The following is a 14,074-nucleotide window of genomic DNA, read 5'->3' as shown; positions in this document are numbered from 1 at the left end:
AGATGCACCCTAATCCAGAGATCCACAAGGGGTACTGATCTCACGTAGCTCTCTCCTCCCTCAGAGAATTAAATGATATTTTGACAGATGGGTGCAGGAAATGGAATGTTTGCTCGGAGCCGGCTCTGCCAAACAAGAGGGAAGCAGGACTCCACAAAAGAAACTGCTCCTGCATTTGCTGACTGGCGTTCTACACAGCACCATACTGCCCACACACAAGAGAGTTTTGCAGGCCACTGCTCATCTTTGGCATGTGGCCGTGGATCATATCATAGGCCATAATTTGCATGAGGAAACAGTGTCCTAGAAAGTAGGGGGGCTGAAGGTCAGTTACCAACTCTGCACATGATCATCCATTTTATTTCTGTAGCAAAAGGTTAACACAGTCCTTGAATGTGAAAACAATGTCAGTTAGAAACTGCATATGATATTATGTTTCCAGTATTAATGCCCTGTTTTAACTACAGTTTAAAATGCCAGAAGAGGATGAGAATATGTATATACTGAGAAAAAATGTAGCATTTATTTATAATTTCAGGCCTGCACAACTTGTCAGCCATAAAAATGCATACCACACTTCAACCATGTGTGCTGTCTTGTCAGGTGCTTGAAAAACACAGACCTTTTGCCATTCCAATTGTACAGCACACAAAGCAGGAAATGTATCAAGTACTTGACTGGCTAAAATATACGCCACATTCAGCTTGATGGGTCATACGTGTGCAAGTCTGATTGAGGTGTTCTGAAGATGACTTAGGAACTCCTCTACAGAATTGCTGTGGATGGAAAGAACCAGGTCCAAACAGTAATTTGGCATCAAGGCTCTATGACTCTCCTAACCAAATTTCTAGAGATGTTCCTAAGAGAGAGAAAGAGATCGTGGAAGCAGCCCCCTGGAATCATGGGTGACTTCAACTACTTTCACATTTAGTGGGGAAACGCATGCTTTAGTTGTGACACAGAAACGATATTGCTAAGTGCCTTAAACAACTGTGTCTTGGAACAGTTGGCCACAGAGCTGACCAGAGGGCAGGTGACTCTGTACTTGGTACTCAAGGCTTGGTGAGAGAAGTTGAACCAGTTCAGAAATGACGAATGTGCTATCCTAATTTATATGCAGGCATGCTGGAAGTAAGCCCGGTGTGGTCTCCGGAAATTGCAAAAGAAGACACCTTCCAGGGATTTGTTAGAAGGAGACTGGAAGGGAGAGCCAGATTTCTTCAGGACACTTGGAGGTTACCAGAATAATAGAAGCTCACTTGGAATGAATAACTCAGATTAGGAAAAATATGAGCAAGTTTATAACGATGCCAGGATTGTTAACAAGGATCAATAGAGCTGTAAGAGGCAAGGAAACTTCCTTTAAATTTTGGATGTCTGGTTCAAATAAGGAGAATAAATAGGAACCCAAACTGTGGCAAAACCAATTTACAATAAAGAAAATGGAAAAAAAAGTATTTTTTTCCCAGGGAGAAACCAGCCAGGGAGGTTATGGGACTGCTGGAAAGCAAAGGAGTGAAAAATTAGCCAAAGAATACAGATCTGATTACTGGTTTCCTCTTTTTTTTCCCTTCCACTGTTTCAAAATTTTGTCTTCCTTGTTTTGAAGTTTTATTCTGGGTTTTATTTTTAGGAGCCCTACGGAGATGTGACGGAAAGAAGAGTGCTCCGGCAAAATCTAAAATGCAAGGATTTCAAGTGGTTCTTGGAGAATATTTACCCAGAACTTCATGTGCCAGAGGACAGGCCTGGCTTCTTTGGAATGGTAAATAAAGTGATTCTTTAGGAGCTAGCTAAAGTCCCAGTCGCCCCCCCCCCACCCCCAGAATAGGAAGCAAGGCAGAAAAGCAGCTGTGAGTTTTTTTAGATGATAGTACTGAACACTAGGAAAATGGTTGTTGTTAGAATAAAGAAATGGTTGTTTAGCTCATGGCATAGTAAATCGGCATAAGAAGACTGGCTATCATCTTGGTTGGCCAGGTTTATGATCTAGGGAGAGGTGGGGTGCTTGGCCTCCAGAGGAGACTTCACAGTTTTTGGCTGTGTCAGCTACATTCTAACCCTACCTTTCAGGGTTGTCGTGATGATAACATAGAGGATGCGAGCTGCTTTGGGTCCCCGTTAGGGAAAAAAGCAAGGTATAAATGAAGTAAATAAATAAAATAAAATATGGGGCGGCAGACTCTAGGTATGGCATAATTCAAAGACTGTGCTCCATGCCAGAAGCAACATGTAAGAACTGGGTGTATATACTGATAGTTTGAGGAAGCCTTCGTTGTAACTACATTAGGAACAGAGATTAATTTGCCTTCATGACCAAGCGGGCTATAAACCAAATTAGTGGCATGTTCTGAAGACAGCACAGTTTTGTCTAGTGCAGCAGCTAGAAGCAAAACTTCAGATCTCACATCAGCCATGGCCATACTCTAGGAAGCCATATGCAGATCAGCATCCCTCTGTGTCTCATCTGCAGTGTAAGGGGATAAAAATACCATCTCCATTATAGTGCTAATATAAGGAGTACCAAAAATGTATGTGAAGCATTATGAACATAAGCAAAGCACAGTATAATTGCTCAGTAACATTGATAATAATAAAATCAAAGAGTGGATTTGCATGTCACTTTCCCATGCTGGACAGAAAAAGAGCCCTATTGGGTGAGACTAGTTCTCCTAGACTAGAATCCTGTTTCCAGCAATGGCCACCCTGATGCTTCCCACAAGCATGTCTTCCCCCATTGTTTGCCACTTAGCACCGTATGCCGAAGCCTGTGGCTCTGCCTGTACAAGGAAGCCTTTCTCCCTCCCCATAAATAGGTGCATGTAAGAAGCAAGCTATGGCAATAATCCTCCGAAGTCCTGCCACCTCTCCTGGACTCTGGACCAATCCCTACGATTTTGGCCTTTTGCAGATCCAAGTGTTAGCCAAACAGAGCTTGTGAAACTCCACTGGAGGGGGCAACAGGCCCCATTTTAAAAGGAGGGGGGAAACCCTTCATTCCTCAGATAGGGACTTGGAGGAGACGATTAAGAGTGTTGAATTAGCCAGGATTTTTATTTGTCTTTTTAGGTAGAGTGAGTAGGCTTAGGGAAGAGAGCTTATTTTAAGAGATAAATGAACACCCTAGTAAAAGCCACAACCACTAAATCTACTTGGAAGTTTCTGAAAACCAGAGACTGGATGGTGAAAGGGTAAAGCTATACCTTTGAGGGAACCTGTGTTTTGGTAACCAGTTCCAGTAAACCTCCTAACCCACAGTAATGGTTCTGAGGAAAGAAGAATCTCACCATGATGTTTATTTACCATAGTTTGGCCCCAGTTACAAAGTATTCAGTCCCTTGTGTTGAAAGATTGTAACTGCTGGGTTGCAGTTGAGTCATTTTACCCGTTTAAGCTGAAACATTTAACACCCATTCTCATGAATGTGAGCAGTTAGTGATTCAGACAGAGAGGCTAGTTGAGAGAGGAGACATTTTAGAAAGGTTCCAGGCAATTACAGAAGCCCCTGAGGTGTTTCATTACAACATAATCCTAAACATAGTAAAACTTGAGCCTAGGGTATAGATGCTGCAGAGCTTCATCGTATTCAGTCTCCTCCCGTAACCACCATACAAGCACGTCACATAATCTCTGGTAGCAGAGATTTAATGCCACTGAAAAGGAGCCATGGATTTATCCTGGAAATAACTCCTTCACTTGTATGCATGCTTTTGTGTAGGTACACATAAGGAAGAACTATGGATCCCAGCATGCTAATGATATATTCAAATTCACCTTAAGGCCTATAGAAATCTAATTTAGCAGGATGCCACAAAACAAATGCTTATCTAGTACCGTTCCTGTGATTGCTTGCCCAGAGAATCTGTATCTAGTTTTGTCACGGCAGCTGAAAGCGTTTCTGCCAGTGCTGGCTTTATCTTTCCACTTCTGGTTTTATTAGTTGTTGGCAGATCCCCGCTTTGTGAAATCCTGTGGTTGTAAAGCTGCTCTGAATTTCTTTGATAGGAACAGTATTGTTGCTCTCGTACAGCTCTTGGGCCTGACATTTTGAATTCAAAACAAATAAATAAAGGATTGGATCATGCTTTAGGTTTTTTTCCCAGTTAGAAGGAGTAGCACGTACTACGTCCCCAGCAAAGTAGCACACAGAAGTCTTGAATGGTCTTTTGACTGGGCATGACATGACAGGTTACAATGATATTATATCCTTTTCATCATGGCATGGGGCAAGGGCATGTAGGCTTTTATTTCCATGGCCCAGCACATATTGTTTTAATATGTTGTAGCATGCCTTTCCCCCCCTGTCCTGCATCCCTTATGACTGAATTATATGCTGCTAAACTGATAATTGAAAGTGGGCTTTGTCCTTTAATCACCTTTTGTTGCTTTTAGCTGAAGAACAGAGGGATGGTAAATTATTGCTTTGATTACAACCCTCCCAACGATCATGAAGTAACAGGACACAGAGTCATACTATACCCTTGTCATGGCATGGGACAAAATCAGGTATGATTTCATTTTCACTGCAATCGAAGGGTTACAAGGCAATTTCCCTTTTTGTATCCTTGTGATTCCACAGCCTCTCCTACTTTAATCCTGTAGGGTGCAGACATGAAGGTAGGCTATCCCATGCCCAACCTACTCTTGCATCCTAGAGCTCTGTCCAAGCTGAGAGGCTTCTCAGAGCTAAATGAAGGAGGCAAGTAGTTTGTGTACACAAATTAATTCAGAGAGGGGATTTTCTGGTGGTCTAGAATGGGGTAGGCAGCCTTTTTGGCCTGAGTGCCAAATTAAATGCAACATTACCCATGAAGACGTTGATATACCAGCAGAGAAAATGAAAGAGAATAGAGAGAGAAGGGCTGGGCTGGTCACAGAGGCTGCTCCATCTTAGGAGCAATGGCAGTGATGGCATCTGCTCTTCAGAGAGGTTACTGCCCCATTCGTGCAGTTGGCAACCTCACACCTGCTGCAGTGCTGCCCCCTGCACGGAACAGCACCAGTCATTTGGGTGGGGCCACAGGCCCTTACTGAGAGGCAAGACTGGAAGGGTCTCTGGTTGATGACATCACTACTTCAGGTCCAAGGGTGTTCTGGCCCAGCCTGGCTTGACCAGAGCTTTTTTCGTGATGGTACTCACTGGTATTGGGTATTGGTACCTTTTGGGGACCTCTCCCAGGTCCTGCTCCTTGTATTCTGGCTTGCCCCACTCAGCCAGAGAAAGAAAAAGTGGCCCCTCAAGAACAGCCTATTGGGGGTCTGCAGAGAGGGGGGGATTGGTAGAAACTGGCACAACCTTATATATGAGTACAAAAGAGAGCACTGGACTCGACTATGCCATCGCTTGTGGTGGGAGCAAGGGAACAGCTGTGCTGAGCAGAATGGGCTGGCACGTTATCATTCATTGCCTACTCTGGTCTTGAATCTCCCTGAATTCAATGCATTCAGTCTAGGGAAAAGTTTCTCCTGTGCTCATTTCCATGCATCATCTTCGAGGCTCAAAGCTCTGGGGAGAAAGCCTAATATTTTTTGCCTGTCTTTCCCCTGCTTGTGAACCGAATCTGTGGCTTCATAACACTCCGAACTCTGACAGTGTCCTGCTACTGACTCCTACAGTCTGTGGCTCCCAAATATCAGTGACTGCTCTCCCCTAACTGGTCCTTTGCCCTGGTCAGTTTTCTCGTCACTCACCTCCGTGTAATTTTATTGGTCTCATTACATCCTATCCTGCACCTCTTCCTTTGTGTGGTGTCTCCTCTGAAGAAATAGTTTCACATGCTTGATTCTTTCTCTTTGTTATTCCTTCCCATTCGTTTAATACTTGGACCTTATGTGGTGCCTGGTTGACCAAAACGAGCTGAAAGAAGGTTCTGGTGGAAAGTTATCTTTTAACAGAACTTCTCTTTCTAGTTGCTGATTGTGGTTAGCTGTTGATTCATGGCTATGAAGGACTGAAAGCTTGCTTAAGAACAGTTTTATGACATTTACAATTACTTCTCTAAAGTGCTCCGTGAATAGTTTTTGAAACCTGGTGAGGAGAGGTTTACCATGTTTGTTTTTTCTTTTCATGGGTTTACAGTTTTTTGAGTACACGTCCCACAACGAAATCCGTTACAATACACGGCATCCCGAAGCCTGCGCAGCTGTTGATCCAGGAACTGATTATATGACAATGTACCTGTGTGAGAACAATATCCAGAACATTCCTGAAAACCAGAAATTTGTTCTACGAGAGGTATAGATGCCGTTGTGTCTTTTTGTGCTCATTGCCAGCAACACTTGGCAGTAGGAGTGAATGGTGTAGAGCTCAGTACTCAAGAGGGTAAGGCTGTGGCATAGTGGTAGGACGTCTGATTGGCATGCAGAAGGTCCCAGGTACATTCTGCGGCATCTCCAGTTAAAAAGTGCCAGCCATTAGGTGATGTGAAAGACCCCTGTCTGAGACTTCCAGTCTGAGTGGATCCTTAATGGACCAAGGGTCTGGTTCAGTACAAGGCAGCTTCATATGTGTTCATGCAAGGATTCTCCAAGGCATCAGACTGAGTTGCTGTTCAGAACGGCGCAATGGCAGCTCCTTGAACTCGCTACTTCTGAGGTCACGATCACTCCATGCTCAGCACAATCCCTTCATCTTTCCAACCTTGTTATCCCTTGTTCGTTGAAGCTGATGCAAGGAAATCCCTTTTTAAAAAGAAGGTCGGTTTTATAGGGCATGAGAGCAAAAGCACTGGAAGCAAAAGCACTTCCCGTGTCCTCCCCACCTCCCGCTTTACAGACATTGAGATCTAGCTGAGCATGCGGCTGTCTCCATTTGGGCAAACTCTATCAGTTATGAAGCTGCGCCTGGTCAGCCCAGCTCCAGTTGGCTCTGCACAATTTGGATGATGCTGTGCCATGGACCTTATGAAACGGGTATGAATACACGCCCTTACCTGAGGCCTCTGCACAAAGTTATTTTACGCAGATCCAGGTAATTGTCTGCAGCTTACATCCCTTGCTAAACAGTGAGTCTGAAATGCCCCAGATTAAGTAATGAAAATGGTCTGAATTTTGTAAACTTCATCTCATACATTAAGCTGACTTGTACCGAATCAGACCATTGGTCCATCAAAGTCAGTATTGTCTGCTCAGACTGGCAGCAGCTCTCCAGGGTCTCAGGCTGAGGTCTTTCACGCCACCTGCTGCCTGACCTTTTAACTGGAGATGCTGGGGATTGAACCTGGGATCATATTCAGATATTTCACTATCGGGTAAATATCGAATACATTTTTGCTCCTTTATCATATAGACTGCTTCCACTGCATTGGAATTTTGCTTTTATGGAAGTGTTTATATCTGGATTCTAATCCCAATGATGAATTGTTTTGCTTGAACTTTTTCAGTCTGTTCTTACTCCTTTATACCACTGATTACCAGCAGCCAAATCCCTGGGTTCATTACCATTTCTTCCATGCAGTCCTACATGGGTTCTGCACATGCTCAGGCCAGCCAAGAATGTTCCTAAGCTCCTAGAGGCATGAGAGTCTTACCTAGCCTTTTTGCATGCTTTTCCTCCAGGCGCAGCTATAAAAGACAGGGCAAGGGGTTCCCTCTCTCAGTTCTTCTTTTGCCACTGCTTAAGAAGGATGTCTCTTCTCTCTGTTCCTCAGATCCATCAAGCTGTATGTGAGGCAGGGCCTTTAGATTCATGGTGTTGAAGGCTCTGTTCAAGAAGTGTTCCTGTTGTAGGATGAAGATGGCCCAATTGGATGGGCACAAAAAATGCCTCTTCCCTCTGGGTGAAGACCATGCCACCTTACTGTGTGTGGTCTGTGAGCAATTCATGCCCAAAGCACTCCATGAAAGGGCATCATGGCTCAAAGCAGCTCTTTGGAAGTCAGCCTTGAAGGGCTCCATCAACTCTGATTATAACGCTACAGATAAAGAACCCCAGCTCCCAGAATGGGCTCCTCGGTTCCACTAGGCTGTTTAGCACCTGACACGGCTCAGAATGACCAGCTGATTCCAGCTGCATCCTCATTGGTTCCACCTCAGTGCCACTCAGAGCCACCTGCTAAATAGGCTAAGCTCAAGTTGAAGCATATCGATAAACCGTCAACATTGAAGACACATAAGGGGAAGAAATCCTTTTCTACAGATCCTACTATCACGTCCATCCATAGTTCTGAGTTCTCCATGACTGACTTTCTGACGTTGCTCTGCTTTGGTTCTCTCTCTCTCAGAGGGTGAAATTCCTGAAGTCATCGAGCCATTGACAGCTGTTTCCCTGCTGTCACTGTCTCCAATACAGCCTGCTGAAAGGCATCAAGATTCCTTGGTTCCATCTGACAATAACAATCAACTGGAACTGGCTCATCATAATCGGTGCCATCAGTTCCATTCCTCTTCATATGGTTCCCCTTATCGTTCTTATGGCTACAATATGAAGGCTTGCCGGGTATGTACCCGCCTCCTCATTAATTCTTCCATGACGAAGCCCCTTATATGCCTGTTGATTGCCTTCCATTCTACACTATTTGATCCAGTTAAAGGAACAAAGTTTGGCTAATTCTTCCATTAAGGTCCATCTGATGGCCATTTCCACCTACCATGATAACATAAATGGAAAATCCCCTTTTGCCCAGCCAGAATGCAAGTCCTTCCTTAGAGGTCCAGCAGACCTGTATCTTCCAGCATCCAGACCAGTTCCCCAGTGGAGTCTCTCCTTAGTTCTCACCTCAATCATGCATAAACCTTTCAAGCCCCTGACTACCTGTCTCTTGACATGCTGGCAGCTAAAACAGCTTTTCTGGGGGCCATAACTTCAGCTAGGAGAGTAAATGAATTGCAGGCCCTGAGATTTGACCCTCCTTTCATTAAGACGTTTGCAGATAAGGTCATTCTCTGTCCAAGCCTCCCTTTTCTGCCAAAGATCATTTCTACTTTTCACATGGACGTTGTCTTCTTTCCAACACCTTAGGACGACACAGAGAAGCTGTTGTACACTCTGGATGTTAAACATGCCTTGTGTTTGGACAGCTCCTTTCTGGAAGGATTCGAATCCAAGGGCGCAAAAAGGGCCAGAAAGTCTCTGCACAGACTGTTTCAAAATAGATAGTGTGGCTCATTAAGATCTGCTTTAAGCAGTCTAAGCAACCATGTCTGTTACATGTAAAGGCTCATTCAACAAGGGCTTAAGCCACCTCATCAGCCTTCAGATTGGGCATCCCTCTAGTCAATTTGTGCAAAGAGGCCACCTGGTCAATGTCATTGACTTTCGTCAAACATTATGCCATTGACGTGGACTCCAGAAGGGCGCAGCTGTTGGCAAGCAGTCCTAAAGAGTCTTTTCCATTAAAGAGCTTCACAATCTCCTCTTGGGTCATTTGGCTCGTTAATCTCCCATGTGGGACTGCACAGAAGACACTACGATGAAAACAGGGTTTCACTTGCTTGTAACTGTTCATCAAGTGGTCTTCTGGGCAGGCACACATCCCTCCCTCCTTCCTCGCCATGAGCTCTTTTTTCTTATCTTTTTTCTGCACTGGCAGCTTAGAGGACTGAGGGAGGAAGGTGTTTACCCCGCCTTTTATAGCCATGCCTGTGGGGAAAGCGTGCAAAAAGGCTAGGTGAGCACCTCGCGCCTCTGGGAACTTTGGGATGTCCGCGGCTGGCCTGCATATGCACAGATCCCATGTGCGCCTGCACAGAAGATGAACAACAGTTACAGATAAGTCAGTGCAACCCTATTTTCTGCAGGTTTCAGCTACAGTTCATTTAAGAGCCCCCATGCAGTTAATAGATCCAGAGGAGTTCGCTGTGTTAGTCTGTAGTAGCGAAATAGAAAAGAGTCCAGTAGCACCTTTAAGGTCCAGTAGCACCTTTAAGACTAATCAACTAGTTGGTTAGTCTAGTTGGTTCTGAACTAGTTGATTTTGAACTAGTTGGTTCAGAATCCAACGGGAAACTGCTAAATTGGAATTCATATGTAAATTTGACTCAGTCAGGCTTGGATTGAATAGAGACTATGAATGGTTATCCCATTATCAGAAGCCACTGATTGCATCTACTCCCCCCTCCCCTCTCCACCTATATATCTGACCAGTTTCTTCTTACCCTCCATGCATCTGACGAAGAGAACTCTGATTCTTGAAAGCTTATGCTACAGAAGTTGGTTAAAGGTGCTACTGGACTCTTTCCCATTCAGTTAATGATGCCTTTATTGCCATTTGTTTGGTAGACACAGAGAAGTTTTCTAAGCATGACTGGAGTTGCCAGATAATCTTCAGAATACGGATAGCTTTCTGTTCTCCTTTCTCCTTCCATTAGTACTTCTTAAACTAATAAAGAATGAAAATAAAGTATATATATTTTTACCTAGATCTTTCAACTGGACTTTGTCGTTTTAAAATATGATTACCCTGGATTGTAATTCTGAACCTTTTTTTTTTTTTAGGATGGAAGTTTAATCCATATGCAGACACAGAAGTGCCTCCAAGCGGAAGCCAATGCTCATAATGGCAACCCAGCACCTTTATTACGACCATGTACCAATTCAGAATACCAGAAATGGTTTTTCAAAGAAAGAAGCTGATCCCGAAATGCCAAGATCGCCTTTGGAATTCAAACAAGAAAATATACATCTATTTTTATATGTAGAGTTGTACTTTTTTCCTTTTTACCTTTTCTAGGAGAGTAGCAAACACTGAAGTTTATATTTAATGGGCCCAGATTACTCTTCATCAGAAATCTGTGCACTCACGTTCTCCATGTTGGGCAGCTATATGACTCCCCCCCACCCCCAATAAAACCCTATCCTTTTTTCCCCCAAGAGGTAATGTATTTTTATAAATTTAAGTATGGTCATGAAATGCAAGTGGTCACGCGGACATCACTTGACAATAGCTTAAGGATTTTTTTTTAACTAACACGTCCAACAGCAGTGCCTTTTAAGACATGTTAAATAAAAATAGATTAGGCCAAATTTGTGTGAACTGTGTGACTACAGCATGGCATTCATGTAGATTTTCTTTTCTTTGTATCTGACAAATTGGACTATAGTTGATTTGAACAAACACCTGAGGACAGAAACTATATGTTGTCTTGTGTCTCACCAGCATGCACAGAGCAAGCTCACAGAAGAGACCATTGCTGCTTCTCCCCTTTCCGGTGCATCTCTCTGAAAAGTCACTCCTGAGGATCAGAAACAAAGGTTAAGGGAACAAAGAATTTGGTCCAGTTTAAAGTAATGCATTCTAAAATACCTTTAAACCATTCATAGAATAGTTGTGGGTTTTTAAAAGAACTGTTTGATGATGTCTGGCACAACTACCTCAGAATGTAAATATACTTGAAATGAACAGTCTCCACTTGAGTCCACCCCCAGCCCCCTGAGACTCCTCCCAGCTGTGGCTGCCCACCTCTGCCTAGCCCCCCCTCCCACCTCCCCATTTCCTCTGCCTGAAGCAGGTAATGCTGCTTCCCTTCTCCGCAAGCCATGTTGTTTTAACAGAGCCTCCCTAGCTCTTGTTAGAATCTTGTGAGAATTTGGAAAGTCCTGTTGGGGGTGTACAGTTGCCTGATGAAGGAGCATAATCAGCTCTCGTTCCAGGACGGGGGCAAGGGGAGAGAAGACAAAGGCTACCAATGCTCAAAAGCGGCCTCCTGAATTCCTCAGCTCATCATAGAGCAGGCCTGGTTAAAGACCAGTTTCATGGTTCTCTTATTATAATGTTCCTTTGTAATGGGAGCACTTTCAGTTGGAATGGGTAGTGACCCTGTGCCCTGCCAGAATGTAACTGTTAAATTCCATGTATACTAGATGATGCCTGCATACTAACATGAGGCTTAGGCTACAAGAAGATAACTTATTGTGTACTGACAATAACATTGTAAGACTAGCCTCGGAAAGATATGCAAACTCTTTTGCACTCCGCATTTCTGCAGAGGATTTTCAGTGTCTTGGGTCATTCATTTACTGCATTCATTTTTGAGGCCCCTTCACTTAGCGATAAGAAACTGGCCAGCCATGTAGTGCCAATGCATGAGAGAAATGAAGAAAGTGTGATACTAATGTAAGAAATACTCCACAACATTGTACTTTCCTCCATTTGTTTCCCACACTTAAGCACAAACAGTCCAGAAGTATTGCAAACGTTTCATACAGCAGCTATCTTCTACAAAAGCAAATCTCATTAACTTCAGTATAATTTGTGTGCATGTGTTGACAAATACAGCTTAAAGTTTGTTAGAGATCATTCTTCATCCTGCTTTGTCAGCCATCTCTTAGGGATTCAGAAAATGGCTGAAGGATCTGTATTGTTGGTTTCCTACCGATCAGGTTCCGTCATCCGCCACCTGTCTGTGCTGCAGTTGCACATGGCATCAGTGCCACAGAGTAGCTTGGAGCAGTGTCACCGTGGGGTTGTCTGGTGCTGCGTTGTTCCTGGAAAACCAGGAACATAGTCTTCTGTCATGCAACTGCTCTTCTTGCATTTGACTTGGAGAAAAACTTCATTGCCAGTGGAAGGCTACTGCAGACATATCCCTATGCTCTCTCTCAGTATTATTTGTAAACTAGCAGGACTACATGATCTTTACCTGCAGTTTGTTCCATCCCTGGAGCAAAGCTTTCCCTTCTCCTTAAACATTGGTAAGTGATTCTTTGGCACTGTTGACTACAGTTAAAGCTACGCAGGGTATTCCTTCAGCTAGGATCAGAAGCCATTGTTTGATACTTGTTTCAGATCCTGGACTAAAGGAGACCCTGATTAGCCTTAGCAGAACTTAGTAGTGGTGTCAACAAATTTGTTGTTGATGCAATTCCGGTGTCCTTGAGGTTAGCTCTTGATTTGCTAGCTGTGTCCCTCTGTCTTCCTTCGGTAGAATAGGCGCACACGCTAAGCTTGGACAACCACATGGAAAAGTTGTATGTAAAGCAATGTAGGAAACGGGGAAATGGTTAGAAAACAGATTTGCCCATTGGCAGTGCTTTTGCAATACCAAGAATTCGTATCCGCTTTTGTTATGTTTGAAATGAGGGAAGAGGTCTCATTCACAATGTCCAATTGACTGGTGTATCAGCGAAAAAACTTGCACTACAAAATTACAGAATGGTCAGAGACTGTTTCTTCCCAAGTGCCTTATCACTTAAGCTTTCCTATTCTGTTTGGTATTCTTGGGAGGGCTTTTTGATCATAGACTTTGTAATTCCTGATGTTATCCATGTGACTCTTAAATTTGTTTCAGGAGCATGATTAATGTTCAGTCTTTTCTATAAATATTACTATAATTTTGGGAAGATCGTACCTTGTAATGTTTAGATATGCTCATTCTTCCCAAATTGCTGACAATCATGTAGGTAGAAAGATTTATAAGAATCTTCAGAGTTCTGAGTTGGATTAATGCAACTGACAGAAAAACCAATAAAATATTTTGTTGATTTGTAACTGAAGTGTTTACGTTTCTTTTTTATCTGTTTTAAAGGGCTTTATTTGCTAGAGTTAGAGTACTGGGAGTAAAATAAAACATGTGATCTTGACTTCTAGTACCCTTTTCCCAATAATGTGTTTTTATTGTTTGTCTGCAAGGTTAACATTCCTGTTGAATCCAGTATCAGAGTGAATTACCCTGGTTTACTACTTAAAGTACCTGCCTTTTTTATTTCACCGCATTTCCATTTAGTAAAGTCCTGGATGTTGGCTTATGCAATGTAGGAAATTTCTCAAGACAAAACACAGATGCCGTTACAGTGAATCTGGAAAAAAGATGAATATTCAGGAAACTTTAAAAATACTTGTTCACAAGGGAGCAATAGCTTTGTTGCATTTTTTACTCATTTGGACAAAGCAGAAGTCAAGTACTAGGATGGGTAACGGAAAAGGTTGAAACAAAAAACAAAATTAAGTGAATGTGCAAAACGTGCAAATTAATAAAGAAATAATATAAATTTTTAAATCAAAAATACAATAATTTAAAATGATGGTGTGTGGTTCAACATAGTTTAAATAAACAGTTTCAAATACACAGGTATTTGAAAAAGTTTTGAGCACTTAATTTTGTTTTTTTGTTTCAACCTTTTTGGTTACCCTTCTTT

At 42.9% G+C, this 14,074-nt stretch overlaps 1 protein-coding gene across 1 annotated transcript in view; it reads left to right on the top strand.

Annotated features, from left to right (window-relative positions):
* Positions 1-13,427, top strand: part of GALNT12 (polypeptide N-acetylgalactosaminyltransferase 12) — a 52,204-nt gene extending 38,777 nt beyond the window's left edge. Inside the window, exons 7-10 of the mRNA XM_054984925.1 lie at positions 1,634-1,765; positions 4,393-4,506; positions 6,080-6,235; positions 10,436-13,427. Coding sequence (XP_054840900.1) covers positions 1,634-1,765; positions 4,393-4,506; positions 6,080-6,235; positions 10,436-10,573 — 540 coding nt within the window. The 3' untranslated portion in view covers positions 10,574-13,427. The remainder of the gene's footprint in view (positions 1-1,633; positions 1,766-4,392; positions 4,507-6,079; positions 6,236-10,435) is intronic.
* The last annotated feature ends 647 nt before the right edge of the window (positions 13,428-14,074 follow it).

This window comes from Eublepharis macularius, chromosome 7 (genome assembly GCF_028583425.1).
Source record: "Eublepharis macularius isolate TG4126 chromosome 7, MPM_Emac_v1.0, whole genome shotgun sequence".
Lineage (NCBI taxonomy): Eukaryota > Metazoa > Chordata > Lepidosauria > Squamata > Eublepharidae > Eublepharis > Eublepharis macularius.
Note: the sequence above shows the minus strand (reverse complement) of the source record. Positions and strands in the feature narration are given on the sequence as shown.